Source organism: Populus trichocarpa, chromosome 14 (genome assembly GCF_000002775.5).
Source record: "Populus trichocarpa isolate Nisqually-1 chromosome 14, P.trichocarpa_v4.1, whole genome shotgun sequence".
In the NCBI taxonomy this organism is placed as follows: Eukaryota; Viridiplantae; Streptophyta; class Magnoliopsida; order Malpighiales; family Salicaceae; genus Populus; species Populus trichocarpa.
Genome location: NC_037298.2, coordinates 11,700,420 through 11,723,934, shown reverse-complemented (window position 1 = coordinate 11,723,934; position 23,515 = coordinate 11,700,420). Strand labels below are relative to the sequence as shown.

The 23,515-nt window shown below is 33.6% G+C and overlaps 3 protein-coding genes across 5 annotated transcripts; 2 read left to right on the top strand and 1 right to left on the bottom strand.

Moving 5' to 3' along the window:
- Positions 1-4,197: 4,197 nt before the first annotated feature.
- LOC18105350 (fruit protein pKIWI501) lies at positions 4,198-5,594 on the top strand. Its single transcript, XM_006375491.3, has 2 exons — positions 4,198-4,364; positions 4,729-5,594. The coding sequence occupies exons 1-2, from the start codon at positions 4,350-4,352 to the stop codon at positions 5,230-5,232; spliced, it is 519 nt and encodes a 172-aa protein (XP_006375553.2). The 5' UTR covers positions 4,198-4,349; the 3' UTR covers positions 5,233-5,594.
- Positions 5,595-12,817: 7,223 nt separating this feature from the next.
- LOC7455979 (uncharacterized) lies at positions 12,818-17,182 on the top strand. Of its 3 annotated transcripts, none has more exons than XR_002977849.2 (5): positions 12,818-13,101; positions 13,490-13,571; positions 14,001-14,159; positions 14,526-14,777; positions 16,205-17,182. XR_002977849.2 is itself a non-coding variant. In XM_002321133.4 (4 exons), the coding sequence occupies exons 1-4, from the start codon at positions 12,904-12,906 to the stop codon at positions 14,597-14,599; spliced, it is 513 nt and encodes a 170-aa protein (XP_002321169.1). In that variant the 5' UTR covers positions 12,818-12,903; the 3' UTR covers positions 14,600-15,033. The 3 variants fall into 3 exon arrangements, 1 of the variants encoding a protein (XP_002321169.1); XR_008057313.1 differs by having other exon boundaries at positions 16,087-17,182; XM_002321133.4 differs by lacking the exon at positions 16,205-17,182 and having other exon boundaries at positions 14,526-15,033.
- Positions 17,154-18,793, bottom strand: LOC7455978 (F-box protein At3g07870). The gene has a single exon (XM_002320470.3). It carries the CDS (start codon positions 18,594-18,596, stop codon positions 17,328-17,330), a length of 1,269 nt encoding a protein of 422 aa, XP_002320506.3. The 5' UTR covers positions 18,597-18,793; the 3' UTR covers positions 17,154-17,327.
- Positions 18,794-23,515: the final 4,722 nt, after the last annotated feature.

Here is a 23,515-nt window from a genome sequence, read left to right as displayed (position 1 = left end):
TAAAGTTACAAAAGATTACCACAATCTGGATGTTGCCTCCGAAAAGCCTAGCTTCCTCCGCCCATCGTCCATCGTCTATCAACAGCTCCCTAATTTCGTCCAGTGGGCCCACCTCTTTTTGCATCCAAATGACCCTGTCCCATCCAATAATGACATGGCAACAGCATCATCCCACGTGGTGGGTGACGTGCATTTCACGTGGCACGGCCTGATTGGCAGGCTGGACCACGGTACCCATGTGGGCTCCACGTCTGGTAGGCCAGCCCACCGCCCAAAACCTGAACCTAGACCTAAAAGGCAGACCTTTACAGAATTGTTGAACTCTTTGCCGTTCTGGCAATCCTTTTCGGGGGATGAAACGACACGGTGGATACCAGCCATCCCCTGCTGCAAATGCATCTAACTTGGTGCCCGCCACCGTACGAAGTTTTCAATTAGGACTATTATTGACTCGGGGATCTACGAGATAACTGTTCTATATTCATCGCAGCAGCAGCATCATCATCATTATGATCATCAATTTTAATAAATAAATAAATAATAATGAGATTCGAAATTATTAAAAAATATATTTTTTTTTATATGTTTTGGATCGTTTTGATATGCTGATCTTAAAAATAATTTTTTAAAAATAAAAAAATATTATTTTAATATATTTTAATACGAAAAGTTATTTAAAAAATAACTGCAACCACCTTCCAAACAAAATCTTTAATTCAGGTATAATTTGAACTTTCACTTTTAAGATAAGTTTAGAAGGGAGGTTGAACTAGTTTTTTATTGAGTTTTGAAAATTTTTTTATGTTTTAAAAAATTTTTTAATTTTAAAAAAAATATTAATTTACTTCATTTCTAAGTCTGTCTATATTTTAATTTTGAATATTGTATTGCTTATAAAAGTTTTCAAGCAAGTTTGGAAAAAAAAAAAAAAGAGAGGAAAAGAAGACTGTTGACACGTAATCAAGAGCTAGGAGCTCCTCCAACTCAGCTAATCGAGTCTTCCTTCACTAATGTCAAAATCTGTCTCAGCTTTCCATCTCGTGGGATCCACAAGCTTTAGAAACGCTAGAGAGAGTAGATCAACTTTAAAGTGCCACGTCAGAGTTTTATTCGTTTCTTTTACGTAAATTATAACCATTGGTTTTGGGCGACCCTTCAACTCCCACAAGACACAGGCCCATAGGCCGAACTTCTTTTTCTAGAAAAGGCTAAAAAAAACAAAACAACAACAATAATAATATAGACATAATATAAAGACAATGACGTCTATAGCTTATTGAGAATTTTATAGGTTAAAATAAAAAAAATATTTCTTTTGACGTCAATTCATCACTTGAGGCGGTGGTGGTGGTGGTGGTGGTTTTTTGATTTTGAGAGTCTGCTAGTGTGATTTTATAAAAATATCCTTGAATTTCAAGTATTTTTTTTATTAATATATAAGGGATTTTTTTTAAAAATTCAAATTCATTTTTAAAAATAATTTCAAACACATTCAATATAATTAAGTGTTTTGAGGAAATTATACTCTTAGAATTCCATCCATGTTGGTTTTAAATGATTGAATTGGTAAAATTGATATGGGCTAAAATACATGCTTTTTATATAGGCTTCATTTTAACTCCCTATGCTTGCTATTACTGGTGTAAGTCTTATTTTATAAGCCTTGTTTGGAGTGTAGAGATCTAATTTAATGTGCGTAAACTAGTTAGCGCAAGATATAATACATATAAAAAAAATAAAAAATAAAAGTCATTCTACGTGATAAAAATCCAAAAAAAAAACATCAGAATATAAATGATTGATTGGATAAAACTTGTTTAAAATGATTTTATTTTTCGAAGAAAAAAAAAATCCTGGAGGATAAAGATTAAAAAAAAATGATTAAAATGGTGATTTTATAAAATTCATTTAGCATAATTATTAAATAGGACGAACTCGGGTTGATGTGACACATTAACACAAAGAGCATATGATACATTTCACCTTGGTTTATATTATTATGGATAATACTATAAAATATAAACTAAATATCTTTATATAATCTTATAAATTAAACATCTATTTTCTCAAGTCTACATATAAATCAATGGTGCTTCCCAAATACATTGTACGTTCACGGGTGAATTACCAGCCTCCACAGGAAACAAAAATGTCAAGAAATTATTGTGAGATGCATCATCATATATTATAATTATGAAGGTTTAATGGGACTAATTAATTCCATGTTAGGAAGACAAAATTCATACAATCATGAAGTTGAGAGGGCGGTGCGACAATATTTACCATAGGGTAAACAGCTTGGCAAGGTCGATGCCAAGAAATAAAAATAAAATAGTTCTTAAGGACGAATGGCAGGTGGAGGATGGAAAACAGGTCACGTACGGGGCCGACTGCGCTAAGCACACAAGCACACAAAACCAAAAGAAGATGATGGCTTTCATGAAGATGACCTGACCTCCATTATTTTAGCCTTTTTCCCGATCAAAAGCATACAAACAACTAGCCATTAAAAATACTTAAACCCCATCTCCAGAAAATTTCCTAAACATCATTACCAAACATGCTAATCCCCGTTGAATTCAGTGAGGCTGAGGTGTCATATCCCACGATTCCTCAAAGTAGCTCCCTCACTCAATTGATTGAGCGTGAGGTCGGTTACTTTTGGTTCCGAGTATTATATACGTATTGAAAATTATAAAATAAAATTATACAGGGATATATTACTTGAAAATTTGATTTTTTTATTTTAAATAATTCTTTAAAGATTGAGTTGTTGCAAACTACAAGTCATCCAATTATTCGGGCTCCAATAATAATCTATACGAACCATCAATAAAAAATCTCTTAAATCCCTATTTAACAGAGAGAGATTGTTATGCCTATAGTGCTAGCTTTCTATTATGTGACTTATGTAATTTTTCTGTCTAACAAACAACCAATAAAAAATAAGAGATGTAAATTAATATTTATAGGAAAATCTGAAAAACCCTATAAATTAAAAAAATACCAATTTGCCCCTTGAATAATATACATATATTAATTCATGATAATTTTATAAATTAACTCAATCAAGTTCTTATTTGATTTTTCTAGGTCTATAAATGTAATCCATGTGTAAATTACATTCTAGTCCTTATATTTGTTGGCCCAAATATAAATTATAATTATAATTAAATAGAATTAAAGAAATTAAACAATTTAATTTATTATCAATTGAACAATTGATTAAATTGTATTTGAAGATTAGGTGCATCGTCTAGCAACATATCATGATCCCTCAAATATTGAAAAAGATATTAGTGGTTTGACTTAAACTTTTAGTGACTGGTTTCTTAGTGTAATCAATATCATTTCATCAATAATATCTCGATTTAACATTAAAGCATGAAGTATGTTTGCCTTCTTAAATAATGTTTGTTCTCCATATAATAGTTATTGATCGTTTGAATAAGATTTGAAACTCTTTTCAAATCTCATTCCATTCTGACCAAAGATTTCTCAGTCAATACTATTTGGGAACAGATGAAATATTTTTCTTAATTCACATAGAGTGATGCATCCTCTTTTGATCACTCAAATACCTTTATATAGTTCATGATATACCCAATGTTCGCTCCTTCGTTACCTCAATTAAGATAACATACAACATGATTAAAGCATAACATTCTCTATATAAGATAACCTAGTGATCTCAAGTCTAAGGATCACTTACATAACCGTTACGTGAGCCTTTCAATAGACATATATGATCTCTTCATTTGGAATTCTCATGCGGGTCAGTTCAATGTACATATCTTATGACAAACACCTACATATTAGTTCTAGGTATTCCTTATACCTAAACTTTTGAGATCAACTTCTTCATTTCATAAAGGAAAGAACATAATACGTATGAGTTTCTACAACTCTAATATTATTCAGTATTTAAAAAAGTATCGACCAAGAACATTTTAAGAACAATGCTTTGATGCAATATAAATCCTAGAATTATAACAACTTTATAATTTTTTTTGGAAAATATTTTTATCTCATGAACTTTATTTTTACTCTAAATTCATAAATTAAATATTAGATTCATTAATATAATATTATATAAATATTAAAAAAATTAAGTCTTTATTAATAATAAATATATATTTACATGAATATAATAATATCATGGATTGATGGCCTACAAAACATATTATACTAACCCTTACATCTCTATATAAACCCACTCTCATTGATCACTTTGCATCAAACACTCAAAGCAATCTTTCCTCGTCTTCTTGTGTGATAATCACTCCTTTCTATTTTGCTTCTTACAGTTTTCTTTGTATCCCATTTGCTTTATTTTCCTTTCAGTTCCAATGGCCACTGTCGAGGTAACTCATTCACTATTAATCAATTAATGTCCCTGTTGAGAAACTTATTTAACAGATGCTTCTTCTTAGTCATTTGATACATATCAAGTGTTAAAATTTGAAAAATCTTGATCAATTTTATGATCTTTACTTCTTGGATAATCATATTTGAAAACTCATAATCCTCATCTCTCTCTCTCTCTCTCTCTCTCTCTCTATATATATATATATATATATATATATATATATAACAAAAGGTAAAACCCCGTCAGCATTTTGGTGAACATTTTTCCTTATCACTGTGACACTTCAAGTAACAGTTCTTGAAAAATAGATAGCATCGGCATTTTGGTGAACATTCTTTGATCATCTGGTTATCCTGCAGGTTGTGTCAGCGCAGAGTGCACTTGCAGAGGAAAAAACTGAACAACCAATCAAGATTGAGACCGCCACAGAAGAAGCAGTCGCTGCAGCACCAGAGGCAGTAGCTGAAGAGCCAAAAGAAGAAGTAGAGACACCTGCAGCATCTGAAGAGGCCGTGGCACCAGTCCCCGAGGCCCCAGCTGAAGTTGAGACTAAAGAGGTGGTAGAAGAGACCAAGATTCTTGCAGAAGAGCCAACAGTGGTAGAGAAAACAGAGGAGGAGACACCTAAGGAAACACCAGAGCCGGTTGTTGAGGAGACAAAAGAGGAGTCTCCAGAGGAAGTACCTGCAGAGCAGGTTGTTGAAGAAGCTAAAGAGGCTACCGAGTCTGGTGAGACACAGGCACCAGAACCAGAAGTTGCAGTCGAAGCTCCAAAGGAAGAAGAAGAAGTCAAGGGAGAAGAGAAACCTGTTGAAGCAGTGGAGAAGGTTGAAACAGAAACCCCAGTAGAAAAGACTGAGTAATGAGGTTATGGGAAAAAGGTTTTCAGTCTCTCTAGTGGGTACTTGTGTGTAAGTAGAATCTTGCATGTCTAGCGAGTACGTACGCTGAGTTCTTATTCTAGCTAGTGGTTTAATAAGGATGTTATGTTAATGGGGTCTCTAGGCATGAAAATATCCCACTTAGATCACAGCAATGTGAACTCACCACATTAGCAGCATTTGATCTTCGATTTGGGGAAGAAATGCTTGGGGCTTCATTGGGGATGTCATGGATGAACTATGCCATGGGGTGTTGTTGTTGGTTCCAAGTAGGCTGATGAATTTTATAATGGTTGTGGTATTTTATAAAATAAGTAGCATGTTATGTTTGCTTTGTTTGATAATTGGAGCTCATGCTCTGCTTCTCTGCTTCTCTGCTTCTCTGCCTCTTGCCTCTGCACTTAGCGACACCATGTTTTCAGGTTTGTAAACTGTTGGTCCTGAGAATTTCTCGTATATGTGGTTTGCCATCGTCTCCAAATTAAACCCGGTTTGGTTTGCCATTTTCTTAAACTAAAATAGATGGTCTATCATTAATAAGCGAAATTAGTTAAGAGTAGCGAAGCTAAAAGGGGCAAGGAACCTGGTTAGCTAGTGCTACAGATGAATCAGATTCTCTCGAGTGTTGCCTGATAGACAGAGTAGCTAATAGACTGTATGGAAGAAGAAAGTAAATAAAATAAAATAAAAGGACTCCTTAACTAAAGATTTCAAAGGATAAAAAATGAGCACTCTAGATGATGAACTATAACAACATCCACACCACTTGACAACGGGTTTTTAAACATAACTACATCACGTTGCCTATAAAATTATAATTGTCTACCGGATTTCAATATGTACCACTGCCTCTATCAATTTTGGGCTTTCACAACTAACAGGGGGAGGGAATTTGATGGGGGTGCCGGAACTCAAAGCATGCCGGGATTGGTTGATGCCTCCAGTGACCATCATATGAGCAACCACAGGGCTTGAACCTGAGACCACAGAGGGAGCAAACCTCTTGGTCCCAAGCTCTTACCACTAGGCCACCACCTAGATGGTTTGGTATCCCTTATTTTGATAGACGACCAAGTGACCCTCTTCTTTGATGGACCGACTTCCCATACCTTTTTTTGGTGGACAAACCTCACATCTCCTCTTTTGATGAATGAATCCACGACACCTAGAATCAACCTCACCTATCCGCAAGATCGACCACACCTCCTCATGGGACTAGACTCACACCCTTTTCCTGGTCGACCTGAACTCTTGTCTCTATTCTCTTTCTTTGACGAGTCAACCATGCATCTCTCCCGATATATTTATTAAATCTAAACCAACCTGTGGATTGACTTGATGGCTGGACCAGTCTAGATAAGATAAAATACTGGACTAAACAAAAACTTGGTAAAATCCTGTCAACTTGTCGGGTCGACCCGTGACCTGGGCGACTAGACAAAACTCGGTAGGGATTCGTTTTTTTTTTAAATGTGTTTTTTCTCCTAACTAGAGACCCCTTTTTTTTTTTATATATTTTTTAGTTAGTTATTAACTCTTTTTAAATTTTACTATATAAATCCTAGAAGAATATTTTATTTTTTCAATATGAGATTTGAAACCCTTTAGTATATATACTCTATGATTACAAGAAAAAAGTTATTTTTTTCAATGTGGGATAAAAAAACCTTTTTGGTTTAAATACTTCAACTTAAAAGGATTACATAGTATTTTTTCAATGTGGAATAATATTTTTTTTGAAATAATCTTTTAAACTTTATTATTTATAACATGTATAGTTTATATTCATATGAATTGTTTCTTAATTTTTTTCATATAAAATATTAAAACTTCAAATATATATATTTTTTAATTTTTCCAGGTTGACCCAGGTCACTCGTGTAACCCAGGACCAGACTCTTTGGTCGGGTCAATCCTCGAGTCGGATTTGATAACTATGGTTTATACCCCCTCATCCAACTGCTAGATCCTAGATGCATTATCTCTTGGTCAAACATGGTTTACTCACCGCCAACTAAGAAGATAAAACATATATTCATTAAATGATCACATGTCCTCCTCCTATAATGGAGCCTAAGAATGACATTATAGCATGTCTATACCTAGGGATGGCCCTCATAATGTCATCCTTTTCACTCAGAAGTGAACTACCAGCCTTATCTCTATGCAAGTTAATGTGGCTCATGGCCATATAAACGTCCATTAGTTATAAAATAAAGGGGTCCAAAAATGGTGCTCACGTTCCTTTCTTCAACCTCTAATTGTCTTTTGTATCTTTTTTTTTTGCAACACATACAATATAACCTTAAAGATTTCATTCCTTCTACATTAGTGCTAACTTAAGCATCAAAGAGTTTACCTGACCAAGTTCTATGGGTCACCTTTTCAGTGATCTTTATCCAAGGTTGTTCTCTATGTGTTTTCTCCATGAAATTGGCTCAATACAATATTCAATATTCTCTCTAGGTGGATCTTCATGTGTTGTTTTTCATGAAACTGACTCCATATAATATTAGCTATGAGATTCTTTTTAAATGACTCTTCATGAGTTATACATAAACGTTCTTCAATCCTAGCACAAACTATAACTTCTCTCGGGTATAAAGACCTTCCTCACCTTATCTAAGTATAAAGACAACTCTCCTCCAATGTGTGTGGTTACACCATGCCTAAGTATAAAGGCACTACACCACCTAGCACAAAGGATTATCATAACATATTTTTGAAGTTATCCTAGATAAATCCTTAGCCACTTTAGAAAGTGTCTTGACTAATTAAACAAGATGGTCAAACAGTTTAACTTAATGACTCGCATCTCTAGAGGCTCGGTTCACACAAATCACATGTATGATAAAATTATTCTATCTCAAACTAAGTGAACCTCACTTTGAGATAATAAGCAACTAATACGGGTGTCAGGACTCGAAGCATGCTTGAATTGGTGGATCTCCAGAAGTGAGTCCTCTGTCAATAGGACAAACCATTTGACCCCTCTTTTTATGGACCAACCTTGTGACCTTCCTTTTATGGAATAACCACAAACCTTGAATCTTTTTTTTTTTGGCAAATAGACCTCACTTGATACGATCAAGTAAGGTCAAAATCAGATTTTGGCGTAAAATCTTTTACTATCCAGTTTTACACTATCAAGAATAACTTTCAACTCAACCATTAGATCGAGTTAAAATCTTTATAAGTGTTTCTAGACATGTTTTTCTATATTGGGCTAAAATTTCAGGTCAATCTAAGTTCAGGAAGGGATTATTTAAGAAGGTCAAAGTTACTAGATGAATCTTGTTAAATATGTTTGTTTAGACCTTCATCCATTGTTTGGACTATATCTAGAGATACATAAGGAAATATTATGAATAATGTGCTTGAAGTCAGGACTAAAATCTGTCAAGAATATGCTAAAATTAAAGAAACTATGTTTCCTTGTATATTATGGATTTCAATTAATACAAGGATTTCTTAATACTCTTGAAAACATGTATGACAGCTATTTACTTACTTATTCTACAAATATTCCACGAGAGACATTTATGGCAATAACTATTATCCATAATTTGCAAGGATTCCATATTCATTATAAAATGTATATGGTGGTAAGGAGAATTTTTATAATGGATATGTTAGCTTTGTGTATAATGGACTAAAATCAAGCAAGAAGAATTTTTTTTATGGTGCTTTTTATTTATTTATTTTAGTGTTGAATATTATTAACTTTGGACTTTATTATTAATCTCTGACCTAGATTTTTCAGTAATAATAAAAATTTATATTTAATCCAAGAATAAATAGGTTAATTAGAAAATAAAATAGATATTGAAAATATTAGAAGGATTTTTAAGGATTAAAAAAAACCCTTTGTGTATGTTATTTGAAAAGTAGGTCGAGATAAAATATCTAGTTGAACAAAAAAATAATTAAACTTAACGTGAGGGGCATTTTTGTAAGTAATGAGAAAACTGGTAATATAAATATATTGTTAGCTTCTATTGAAGCCATTGATAACTAACCAATTTTTTTGAAGAAATAGAGAGAGAAGCTAGAGAGAAAACCTATACAAGGCAACATACTCCTGCAACTATATCTCTAGCATCCACTTTTGTATTGGGCTGCTTTTTAGATAGATTGTTCTTCTCCCCACCCTCTACAATTTGATTAGAGGGAATTGCAAGATCAATTTTTGTTTGAGAGAAAGCAAAATAAAAAATATTATGGAAAAGAAACCTCCAAGAAAGTTTTGGTTGTTGATTGTTGTCTCTCTCTTCCATTGTTGGAGTAAGCTTATTTTTTGGTATGTGATGCACCTGGATGTGATATACATTCAGAACGATGGAGATTGAAAATGAACACTTTGGCATGAATTTGTTCATATTGAATAGTAGCTCGCCCAAATTCCAGATCAGTTTGATTTTATTATAATATAAAGAAATCTAACTGTAGAATTGTGGATATGTGTTGGTAAACATACTTATATATAATTTCACCACGAGGATGTGTTTGGTTTTGATTTTGTTATGAGTTGGTCCTGTTTAAGGTTTCTATCATTGTAGCAATTCATTAAATTACTCTACTGTAACAACTTGGATATTGTTGCATTTGGGTTACTGTTACTCTACAATTGAATCAGATTCTTTTTTTACCTGAATCACCATTAAAACGTGTAATACAGACAGTCGTAAGTCTAGTGTTAATGAATTAAATGATAAAATGAAACTTGAATATGTATGTACAAATTTATAAAAGTGAAATATGCATATATACTGAATCAATAGAAGGTTGCTATTCTAGGGATCTAATTATGAATCAAAAGGTTGTAATAAAATGATGGTGATGAATTTATCTTATGTTGACAGGAAATACTACCGCAGCTAGACCATAGTTTAGAGTAGGAGTAGGGACTTTATGTGCAACAAGTAGGTGTCTTATACCTTATTAATTTTATTTGTATCACTTGAAATGTTGTAATTGCAAGTTCTTTAAATATGTAATTCATGAATATTAATGAAAGAAAAGAAGATTGAAAGAAATTAAAGAAATGTGGACTTGATTAGTTGTCCAAGATAATTTGGAAGCTAATGATATCAATGCGATACATTGATATTGACATTTACTTAGATGAAAATATATTGGTTACGAACTTGATTAGCCACTCCTAAAAATAGAGGCTTATGATGTCAATGGGGTTTCATTGACATTGATATTAACATAATGAAATTAAAGTGTTGAAAATAATATTGATTAGCTACTCCGGGTTTGGAAAATTAATGATACCAATGAGTTGCATTGGCATCGACATTTCTTAAACTTGATTAGTCATTTCTGGTATGAGAAACTAATGATACCAAGAAGGATCATCGGTATCGATATTAACTTAGACTTGATTAGTCCTTCTGGGTATGAGAGACTAATGATATCAATGAGGTTCATTGGTATCAATATGAATATAAAAGGAATTTATAGAAATGAGCTTGATTAACTATCCCTGAAAAATAGGGAAGGCTAATGATGTTAATATGGACACATTGACATCAACATATACTTGAAAACTTGATTAGCTATCAAATGGAATGAAAGTTAATGATACCAAGTGGATTGGTATTGACATACCTCTGATTAACCATAGTCGAGGTAATGATTAATGATATCAATCTGATATTGACATTGATTAGTTGACTCGAGTTATAAGTGACTAAAGGTGTTATGATGTTAATTTAGATAATTAGAGTAAAAAAGATGATGGAATGATAAGGGAATCTATTTATATTCTTTGATGTGATAATTGTATATTAATTATTTTATTAATTGATGTTTTGTATGTTGTGCTTTTCAGGACTATCACATTAACATTAGGAGTAGAGTTACTTTATCTTTTTGTTTATATAGATTAGGTATATCATGTTCATTTTGGATTATCATATTTTTTTTTGAAGCATGTAAACTTTAATCCTTAACTTTTGTTTGTAGATACATGAAATTAAATGTTCACTTTTATATATGTATGTTAGATTTTATATAAACTCTTAAGCTTTGCAATTAATATGTTATATAATTAATTAGAGGTGTTATTGAGGTGAATTGAAATTATTGGTAAATGATTTATATAGATTACGATCCAAGATGATTGGATCAAAGAATTGAGGATGTGTGTAGAAGTGAAATAGGTTTAAGTCAATAACTTGGGACATCCTGTTATAAGAAAACTTTGCTGGAATTTTTGTAGAAATTGCGATAAAGCACCTATTAATTTGAAATAGGCTAACATTCTTGTAAAAAAAATATTCTAATATCTTTATAATTAAGAATGTGTTTTGTCTTAAAGAAATTTGGATTGTTACACTTATTCTAATTTGGGTTTGTTTTGGCTCATTAAATATTGTTTTAGAGTTTGTTTTAGTAATAGACTACATATGGTCCATTAGCTTGCAACCCAAAAAGAGCTTATTAAAGTTATTTAGAGGGGACTATATATTACTTTTATGAAAGCAAGTTTTGAAAGCTAGGATGATTTGAATAAACAAGACTTCTCATTTGTTTTGTATGTTGCAAACAACCTTTCTTTGCAGGGACAAAGCTCGTACACCGATTTATCAAAGATGAACTAGCTTTGTAGTGTCTTTCACATACTTTAGGTTCTTAGGTACATGGTTATCTCTGGATCGAAATTATTTTTCCAATACTTACCTCTAGGTCGGGGTTTCAAACCTGATATTCAGCTTTTTTGGGTTGATTTTCAATTTCGTTGTGGGTTGCATGATCACGTGATCACGAGGTTTGCATCATCATCTCTTTACGAGACATGACTTAACCAACCTCATCTCCCTACAAGATTGCCTGGTTCCTTCTCCATGATGGTCCCTAACTCGCATTCCTTTTCCTTGATGGATTAACCACACATCATTTTAAATAGAACTTATACCTTTAAATTCAACTACTATATCTAAGGTACACTAATTCCTAGTCAAACATGGTTTACTCATCTCTAACTACATAAACAAAATGTACGTTCATTAAATGGTTACATCTCTTTCTGTTATAATGGAGCCTATATAATGATGTTATAACATGTTTATACCCTTGTGATGTCATCATCTTCACTTAACAATAAACTACTAGTTTTATTTTTAAGTAAGTTAGTATGTCTCATGGCTATATAAAAATCCATTAGCCATCAAATAAAATTTTTTTAAAAATACCCTCGCATTCGCTTCTTAAATCTCTAATCATTTTTTTTTCATTTTCTCCCTAAACACACATAACACAACCTCAAATGTTTCATTCCTCGTACATTAGTGCTAATCAAATAACTAAGTTTTAAATGGAAATAAAATAATAGATGCAATATTAAACTTTCTAAATTAGAGATCAACTAATTATTTTTTTTATAAAAAATATAGACTAAATAAATAATGGAAAAACCTCAATTTAGTTCAAAACCTATATGTAAATTCTCGATTATATTCCAAATCTATAAATTTATTATGAATCCGGTTCCCAAATTTCTATAAATCCTTCATAAATAATTTACTCTTATTTTTTCTATTAGCCACGTATTCGTTATCACATCTGTCATGTCACTCTATCACGTCCCGAAAGGAAAATAATACCGGTAAATGGTATCTGTTCCTGTTCTTCCAGGAGAAAAACATGGCTGCTTCGTTAGCTAAAGCTACAGTACTAGCAAGAGGCAAAGATGAAGTGTATGTGGCAGCAACGCCACTAAGAGCCACAAAAGGACCCGCTCAGCTGCTTATGTCTACTACTTACTCTCTCAACCTCTGGGATTTGCAGCACTTTGTGGTTATCATCAAACCCAATTTACCTGTACCTCCTCAAAATTCTCAGGTTCTTGATTCTCTAGTTCATTCTCACTTCTCTGTTTTCCGGGCCTTGAAACTCATTCCCCCCATATTTGGGTGGTCCAATATATGCTTAAAATTGTTGTAGATGATGGGAATATTTTTTTTCGGTGTTAGATTGTTAATTACCAGTGTACCTCATATTAATCTATTTGATTTTTTTTGTCAAATTCTTAAGCTAGCAAGGTCAAACCCAGAAAAAATATTTGTTATTCATGGAATGAATTGCAAATACATGTTATCCATACGAAACGAAAATCTTGTTATTTATGTCTAATCAAGGCAGCACGCCATTGCTCTTGTGCTATAATAGGGGTTGCATTAATGTTTAGAAGCTGAAATCTAATACTGAAGCTCAATTATTTGTATTGTAGGTTATTGTTTTTGATTTTCAGCCAAAAGATCCTGAAAATATCTACACTGCACTTGCAGTTCTATCAGGTAGAGCAGTACCAGGTGAGGGTTGCTATTGTTTGTAAACCTTTTTCCCTTCAAACGAATGTGTGATTAAGTTTTGTCAGATTTCCATCATGCATAAACTCTATTGTTTTGGACGCCAAGGGTTACCTCGGCCGAGATGACTCCATTACATTCCAAATCAGTGAACAAAGTTCATGATGTAATGTTTCTAATATATGAGTACTTGCCGTGAACAACAGTACAAAATTCATTTATTATGTTCATAATAATCTTTTATTATTTATTGAGTCACAATTTTGTTGTCATTTCAACATGAAAAGATTAACTTAATATCCTTTTCAGCTAGCACTTCTATGATGTATAGTTAAAAGCTACTATATAGTTATAATGATTTTGGTCGTCCACGTTATTGAACAAAGTTCTCTGCGACTTTCTACATATGATGTTCTCTACCCTTTTTTACAGGAGTTGTTCTTGTGCGGAAATTGTCAAAGCTACCGCGAAGAAAATGCTGGTTTGTTGGATCCTCGAAGTTAGATGCTGTAGATGTTGCAACTAAATTTAACAGTGACTGGAGAACGGATTTGAGGGTTGGCCATCACGACTGTCGTGATTATACAAATGGTAATAATGAATCTCATCTTTTCATTTACTTATTTTATGAAAATCCATTTCCCGTTCTGTCATACTATGTGATCTGGATACTTGGCAACTATTCTTAAGCTAATGATCTGCCTGCCATTGTCAATTGCTTGTAAACATTGGTGTTGTAGCACTGCTTGTGTTATGTTACGCCAGCTTGCTTACCATCTCTTTTGTCTTTGGTAGGTGTTTTCCCATTAACTAATGAATCTTGGCTGATAAAAAAAATGCATGTGAACATAACATCATTTTTCTTTTTCTTGGCAAGTAAAGGGGTCCCTTAAAAATAAATTTAACCTGTTTCTTTATCATTTTCGTTCCCCTAATCTATCCTTTTTCACTTGGAAGGATTGGTAGAGCTTCTCATTGGTGAAAAACAAGTGTTAGAGCGTCTAAGAAAAGACCGTGGTGATCAGGGTTAGGGCACCGTGTACTGAAAAGGCTATACGAAAGTTACATGGGCAAAATATCTTCTTTTATTTGTCAAAGAATCTGTTTCGACAATGCTCCGGTAAAGAAATCTCCCTGCAATATTGTTGGTGTATACTAGCGCAAGGCACACAAGCTTGATAAATTCCAACTCGTCTTTCGCCAAGAATAGTAGGTTCATGTTTTGCTTTTGACAGGCTAGTTTTGTTTTCTTTCTCAGCCAACAATCTGCCTTGCTAATTATCAAAAAGAGATTTCTATTCGTTCTGTGTATCACTGAATGACATGATTAGCTTTCAAGCAGTTTTCTCTAGGTCCAATGCTCATATGGACAGAAATGGAGTTCATTGATTCATGGTGCTGCTGTATACTTGGAACCAGAAATTTAGGATTGGGGTGCCAATTGGATGATGTATGATTTTTGTATTGCAAAACCTGTATTTTCTATATAAAATGAACTTTAAATTAAAGGGCATGATTAAAAATTTTCAAAAGTTTAGGAATAAAATGCATTTGTTTTCAAAGTTTGGCACTCATGCCCCCCCAACCCTTCGACATGGTTCCTCTCTGCATGGCTTTGATGTTTCATATCAAGTTGTACTATATATAAAAGAAATGGATTAACATATATAATGTTGCATGAAACATGGTGCTAAAAAACTATGAGGACATGATGCAGTAGCAAGAAACTCGTGTAGAAACATGATTAGAGTTGAAGGCATATCACTGGGGGTGGAGCCAGATTATTTTTCGAGGGGGTTAAGATTATAAATTGTTTTCTAGAGGGGGCCAAAACTAATTTTTAAACTGCTTATGGGAAAGCCAGGAACTTTTTATTTTTTGCAGTGGTCGGACCCTGCCAGCCTCCCCTGCATATCACCATTTTAAAAAAAATATTAACAAACTTAAGGATTTGCTAAGAGGAAAATAAGAAGATTAATATTTACTCATAGAATTATTTGAAGAGAGCTGTTGCAGAAATCAAGAACGATGATCAATAGACGAAAAAATTCATATTTTCAAAGAGTAGGAATAGAGAGAAGTTTCCTGTGACTTCTAGTGAAGTAGTTAGGATTGAAAGTGAGAGTTGAGTCTAGGAACAAGGGGAGAGAAAGATCAATATTCTTAGTTTGGAGATCAACCACTTTCAGTGAACACAATCTCAGCTCTAAACCTCTGAATATAGAGAAAAAATCTTCAATTATGTTGTTATCAAGAGAGGATATTGGGAAGTGTTGAGCGGATGTCGTAAACATGAGATCCAAGGTTGCATCACTAATCTACCTTTTGGGGTAAATAATTTCCTTTTTATACACTTAATCATTCTGATAATGATATAAATGAGAATTTCGAAGTTTTTGATATGTGTTGGGGTTTGTTTTTATTAAAGTTTGCAGAAACAATTAACAAGAGTAAGTCAAGTCCTATGCTTTTCAATTGTTGATCCGTCTTACTTATCGTAAAGGGAATCAATGTGCAGGTTGATTGTGTAATCAAGGCTTGAGAGCTACCATTGCAGTGCATTTTCTTTCTACTCTACTGGGGTTGCCATGTTCCTGTCAGTGTTGCTTTTAACCTACTTCTTTCTTTGGTCTCAGGGCCCTCTTTTACCAAAGAAAATATAAAACGTCCCAGTCATATCCATAAAGATGAGAGAAATTGCTGTCATTCATTGAAAGCATGGATCAGTCATGCATGCGTTGCACACACGCCTGGAAGGGATGTTGGGGCTGTGGTGAAGGAAATATGTAAAAGAAGTTATGGTGGGAGATTTTCCACTGGTCAAGTTTTGCTACTTGTCAGTCAAGCTTTTCTGAGTATAATTTCATATCAAAGATTGATGAAGACAAAATAAAAGGCATTAGCCATTAGGCATAGGATACGAGGGTAGTATTGGTTAGATGGTCGAAACAAGGAAAAAGGTCATCAAAAAGCAGACTACTTTGCAAGTTTTCATATCGGCAAATCTTCAAGGAAAGAAATCTGTTCAAAGGGAATCTTTCATCATGGGTGCTGCTATTTTTTCTATTGGGCCACGGTGGGATGTTTTGGGTGACCTACTCTTAGATAAAGGCTTCTTTCCCATATACATCGAATGTTTGGTAAAGAAGCATGAGTTCAATTTTCAACATTGTTTTGTGTTAGTGTACAGTTGTTATGTTGATGGTGGGTTGGTGCCTGTTGAAAAATTAGCCGAGTTCTGGTGCCTCTTTTTAGGTAGCTGATAATTAAGAGGCTGTTTCAAGTACTATTTGTCTTGCCTAACCTCCTCCTATTTTTATAATCTCGATTCAACAAGAGAAAAAACGAGATACTGCTCGGCCGATCTAGCTTTGTAAACAGGATTTTATTTAGTTAGTCTGAACCAGTCAAAGTTTGGCCAAGACAAGTAGCATGATTTAGGCCATTCAAGCATGATTTCTAATTTCTCTCGGCAAGATTTAGCCTGCAAAACCTTGCAGTAAGTAATTTCCGATGATACGATGAGTGGTCCGGTCCTTGTTGATAATCATTTAGCACATTCAAGAGGATTATTGAACATTGGAATTGAATGAATATTCGTTTGTGTTGTGATTGATCCGATATTTATATTCAATATTCATATATACACAAATAGAAATTGTTATCTGAAGTCTCCAAGCATGTAAGATTTGATCATAACCTGATGATGGAGCAGATAATTAACACAGAAACAGGATTTTGTTTCAGAGCAGGGAGTAATCAACTCACATATGGAGAAGTATCCGATCCTTGGTTGTATGCATCACTGGGAGTATCGATCCAATTCAGGCTGCCCACATGAACTACTGTTTGAAACCAATTTGGTGCCCCTTGTAGCTCAATGTCCTTGAACTTTCCATTCTTCGGGTCATAAGAAACCAGAACTCTGTTCTTATACTCCAGCAGGATTTCACCATTCTTCAAGACACATAGAGCTCCAACAACCCTTCCATTAGAACTATTTTTCCATATCTTTAGCTGTCGGTCCTGATTTTGTTTCAAGCCCTTGGGCATGTAAGCCCCGATGTTGTATTCTTTAACCCAAGACTCCTTCACATTGTACTCCTTCATGACCCAAATCTCCAATCTTCCATAATTGCAATAAACAGCAGCAGAGAGGCAACCCCTCAGAACCACTAGGTGATAGTTGCACCTATTTAGGCCACCGCAGTCCGGTTTCGAGACTTCTCGGAATTGCTCATCGGTCAAGTCGAATGAGACCAGCCTGCGGGCGGGCTTATTTCTACACGGGCGGCTAATCCAATGAAGCCTTCCATTAACCAGGGCCCCTGAAGCCCGGCGAACAAGCCGGTATGACACTTTGCCTAGACTTCGCCATTCAGGGCAGCCTAGCGTTAAAATTTGGACTTCCGATAGTGGATAAATGATTCTACGTGACCGAGGGTAGCCACCATGCCCATTCCTGTAATACACGATTCTGATTACCTTGTATTCTTTCGTCTTGGGATTGAAACCAAACCCAGAAACCACTTCTTGATCAGGATACTGCAAGGATTTTGGCAGCTCTTTATAGCAGCCTGTGAAAGGATTATAGATATAAAGAGAATCATTGTACAATGAGTCAGATAGGCACAGTAAACCGTTACAGGAGCCTACCACTTCAAATTCTGGCATCATAGAGGAAAAGGGTGCCGGAATTCTCTTCACCTTCTCCTTTTCTTCCTCGTGAGCAGCAAAATCCACAAAATAGAGATTGTTTCTGATTGGAAAGTCGCAGTGAAGGATTAGGCAAGGATGATCGGTGTCCTGAGTTGAGCAAGACAAATATAAATCTACAAGCTGAGGATCCTGCACCAAGGCACGCCAAGCTCGGCATACACACTTGAATTGCACCAAAGATGTGATGGGTAATCTTGAAAGTATATCATGAGCAATCTCCCGTGGTAGAAGCTCCATTCCAGTTGTTTGTGGATCATATTCAACCTTGGTTTTTCTTCGTTTCCTATGTTTCTCACAATCCAAGTCCATATTGACCACTACAGGCAAAAAGGCTTAGTATTAGATCAAAAGATGATGGCTTGTTCTTGAAGATGAAGAATTGGAGTTGCATATAAGCATGATGGGCTTCGATAAGATCATCAAAATTTTAAGAATGGAGTTGGAAACCACAAGGAAATTGGTGTGTTCTAAATGGGAGCCACCATTGAATAATTCTCCACGTATAAAAGAGTTTGGTTTTCTTTTCATTACAGAGAAAAGTTAAATTGATAGACCCAGCAATCTTCACCGTCCAATAAAAGAATCCAGGGCCAAGATACGATGCAGATTAATTGCAAAACTTAACGAATCCTATTCCTTGTTTATGGATGCATGACCCTACTGATAGTGACCTAGCGACATTTAGTTTGAATAAGAACAAGAATTGCCCATTTAATGTACTAAATGCTAGACAAAGTTTTCTTTCTTTCTTTCTCCTGCGTGGATGCCCTTGTACGTGTTCTTACAAGAAATTTTGCCTAGGCAGATGCCAGGAATCATCCCTGTGAAGGTTTTCTGGAGGTGGGGTGTGGCAAGAAATTAATATATCTCCAAGATTCAGAATAAAAGCCATTGCAGAAACGTGATTGCTCTGAGTCACAGTACAAAAGGACCAAATGTATAGACTTATGGGAGCTAGGCAGAGCCCAGTTCTTCTCACACACAATCATTTAGTGTAGTCTAACAAGAAGGTCTCAAGAACAATCTGCCGCTTGATGTAAAGGCCACGTGAGCTTGTTTGGAAGAAATTTCTAGGAAGCTGGGATGCCAGTGGCCAACAGAGGGATCTCGTCAAGACTTTCTTTCTTTCTTTCTTTCTTTTAACAAGCGAAGTTAAGCGTGCAATTTCAAAGCACTTGTTTATCTTCTTTCAAGAAAGCAGCACGGAGACAGTTCATTTCAAAGCATGAATTTTCTTCACACTAACAAGTAAATAAAGGTCATGTGGGAAATTGTTGGATTTAAAGAGTTAAAGGTTAAAGTGATTGAAATAAAGTCTGAGGACCAGTTTATAAGTTTATGAAAAGGGGACTGAAAAGCATCATTTTGGGACCAAAACTCACCTATTCAGTTCAACCCGGTTGTTTTAACATCGGTCGGAACCTCATCATTTATTAACCACTTAGATTGTTGGTTCACGCCACGCTGCAAATTGAATAAAAAAATATAAGTATTATTAATAATTTATTTTTAGTAAAAATACAAATTAAACTGTGTGAATTTTAATTTGATATGACTCGGTCAACTTGACGAGTTCAAGGACAACACGGACGGCTGGTACAAAACTAGTTTAACTCAAAATAAATATTCAAAATGATATTTTATATAAATATTGAAACGATAATTTATTGGATCGATTCGGATTAACTCGGGTTAACTTATCAATCCGCATGATGAGTCAAGAGACTATGATACCTTAAAAAATAAATTAAAATAAGATATAAAGTTTAATTTTGAAGTTTTTTTTTTGAAGAATTTATTAAACTTTCTGAATAAATAATAAAAAAATGACAGTTATTAGTCTTTTCAAAGTATTTATTTAAGTTCAATGATTGTTTTGAAAGTAATCTTTTCTTTCACATAAAAAAATCTAGAGTTAATAAACCTGAGATGTAGACGTCCAAATGGAAAAAATAAAAACTCTGAACTATTATTCATTATCTCTATAGACGGGTGGGTGCATCAAAATGGTGATAATTTCTGGGCAATCACACATTATTTCCACCGTAGAGGCTGTTCTCTGCTTCCAAATTCTCAGAAATTTCCCAATGTTACAAACGAAGGATCCTTCTGCATAGCTACAAAATTGTACTGAACAGATCTTTGGAGATGCACTCGTTGTGTTTGCGTAGGACAGAGGGACAGAAATGTTTTCACCAAAATATTGTTTTTTAAATAACAACTTATCATGATCTTAAAATCAGATTTTAATTAAAAAAAATAATGAATTGATAATTTTGACATTAATATATTAAAAAAATATAAATAGGAAACATGAGAAAATTAAAACATAATTTCTTAGTTATGTTGTTTATTGCATAAAACTCAAAGTAAGTAAGATAAATACAAAACAATCATAATAATTTGAAACAAGAATTAACAAAAAAGGTATTTCTTTAATCAAAATCCCTTTATCTTACTAAAACATTCATTTTTTTATATATATAATTCTTATTATCACAAGTATTGTTTTTAAAATAAAAACTTATCATAATTCTAAAAGCAAATTTTATTTTTTTTTTAAAAAAAAAAATAATGAATCAATAATTTTGACTCTAATTTATTATATATATATATATATATATATATAAAACTTGAGAAAAAGTTTATAAGAAATTTACAATAACAAACAAATAAACAAATATTTCACCCACATTAAATATTCAAGGTTAACATATAATTATTCAAAAAGTAATTGTTAATATTATTATAAAATATACTAATATTACTTGGAAACAATGAAATAATTGGATAATTATTTAGTTGGTGAGATGACTCTAGACATTATATGGATATTGGTGTTGTTCCACTAAAAAGATAAAAATAAACCTTATGAAGAGGTTGGGGCTATTGTCTTATTGAGATAGTTGATCAATTCCTTCCAGGATGAGTTGTGCAATCACACTTAGAAGATCATGTGAATCTACGTTGTTGAGGCCCTATCAATCCTATCTTTGGAGCATAGTTATCAGACCCGACCCGGTTGTTGACCCGGTAAAATGACCGGGCCACGGGTCTTGTGGGTTGACCCGGCTCAACCCGGGTCAAGAACAAAAACACACATTAATATGGTTCTTTTGACATAAAATATCATATTAATATATATGCTAGCATAATTAACAAGAAAATATCACATTAACATATTTACTAGCATAATTAATTAGCATCAATAGATTAGAAGGTGCATTTATCTTCAAATAAACAAATATTTAACATAATTTAAAGATAAGGATAATAAAATAACAAGTTCTTCTAGAGATATATAATTTAACATAATAGATATAAGGTGACAACATTCAAACTCCAGTTTGCATTAGAATCCATAAATCAACATTTGAACTTCATTTTGCATTAGAATCCATAAATCAACATCTTCAGCTGCATAAAGAAAACAAAAGATTTTAGAATATGTTGAACACTTACCACTAATATCATTAAAAAAAAAGAATGGTAAAGTACAAGACCTCATTGGAATAACCACACTTTTTCTACACAACATCTTTATTTTGGTTGAATATAGGCATTGAGTTCTTCAGTGTCCATAGGAGCAAAATTTGAATCAAATACCAATGGAATTGAGCCAACCTCATTAATGCCTATTGAAACATCATCATGCTCTTGTGTATCTTCATCATCACAGTCATCTTCAATCTCGTTTATATTTATCAAATCTACAATTGAAACATACTTAATCAATAAACATTATAGTCATGACACAAAGTGAAAGATCAAATCTTCCATTACCTTCATTTAAAGTATCTTGAATAGTCATGGTTGATAAATCACGATGAAAGATCTGTACTTCTTCAGTTGTTAAAGATGATGGATCATCTTCTACTATCCAATTTTCAGTGTCAGAAAATGCCTCAAAATTAATTGGATCATAATTTCGTCCTTTCCAATAATTTCTACAAAATCAAAGTTAAGGTACACAATATAAGTATCAATGATGCTATGTAATAATATAAATAACTTTTAAAGAATTAGAGAAAAGAAAATACTTTGTTTTAATCTCAGATTATAGTGGACATAAACTAGGTCATTAAGTCTGTGATGCTCCAATCGATTTCTTTTCTTAGAGTGGATGTGCTAAAAAATACTTCAATTCCTCTCGCATCCTGAAGAACTACAAGTTTGACTTAAAACTCGTATAGTTAGCTTTTGGAGATTTGGAGCACAAGTTCCATACAGCACCCACCATTCTTCTATATACAAAATTAATAAGTTGGATTATATCAAGATAATATTTTTAAATTACTTTGAATATGAAAATAATAATATACCTGGAGGTAAAAGGGTGCGATCATTTTTCGCAGACACTCTACCAAAGTCATGTTCTGCATTCCTAAACAACTTCATTTCACTTGTAAGCTTGCTTAGCAGAATTGCATTTCCATTTGCATACTTCTCAACAACATCTAGAAGTCTAGAAATGGTGTTTATATATCTATCCATTAGATTGACATCATATTGAAATCAAGGATTCAACCAAAATCCTGCTGCATAAAGCTTCCTATACAATTGTCCATCCCATCTATTATTAATGATGTCTATGAAAGGTTGCACCTTAGTTCTTTTCTTTTGAAATCTCAACATTTCTTCCTTTGCAGAATGGATAGCCTCATATAAATATCCCATAATAGGTCTATCATCACTATCAACAATTCGTAGAACTCGAACCAATGGTTTGGTCATTCGTACAATTGATGCACATTCTTCCCAAAACATAGAGTTCAATACACTATCAACAAACCTTTTTCCTTTGCTATCTTTAACATAAGCAGAGGAGACCCATTCTTTAGATGTCACCATAGCTCTCAAATTATCTTTGTGTACTAAAATGCTTTGCAAAGTTATGAAATTAGTAGCAAAGTGAGTAGGAGCAGGTCGAAGTATTTCTTTCCCTCCAGTGAACTTCCTCATCAAATATAGTGATAACAATGATTATAAATATACTTTGTAATACTAGAAGCATGATCAACAACAGAACAAACTGACTGTAGCTTACCAACATCTTGGAGTATGAGGTTGATGCAATGACTAGCACATGGAGACTAAAATATTGAAGGAAATTCTTCCACTAACAACTTGCAAGCAGTAACATAATTAGAAGCATTATCAGTCACCATATGCACAATATTTTCAGGCCCAACAAATAAAACAACCTCTCTAAACAATTTATGCAACAA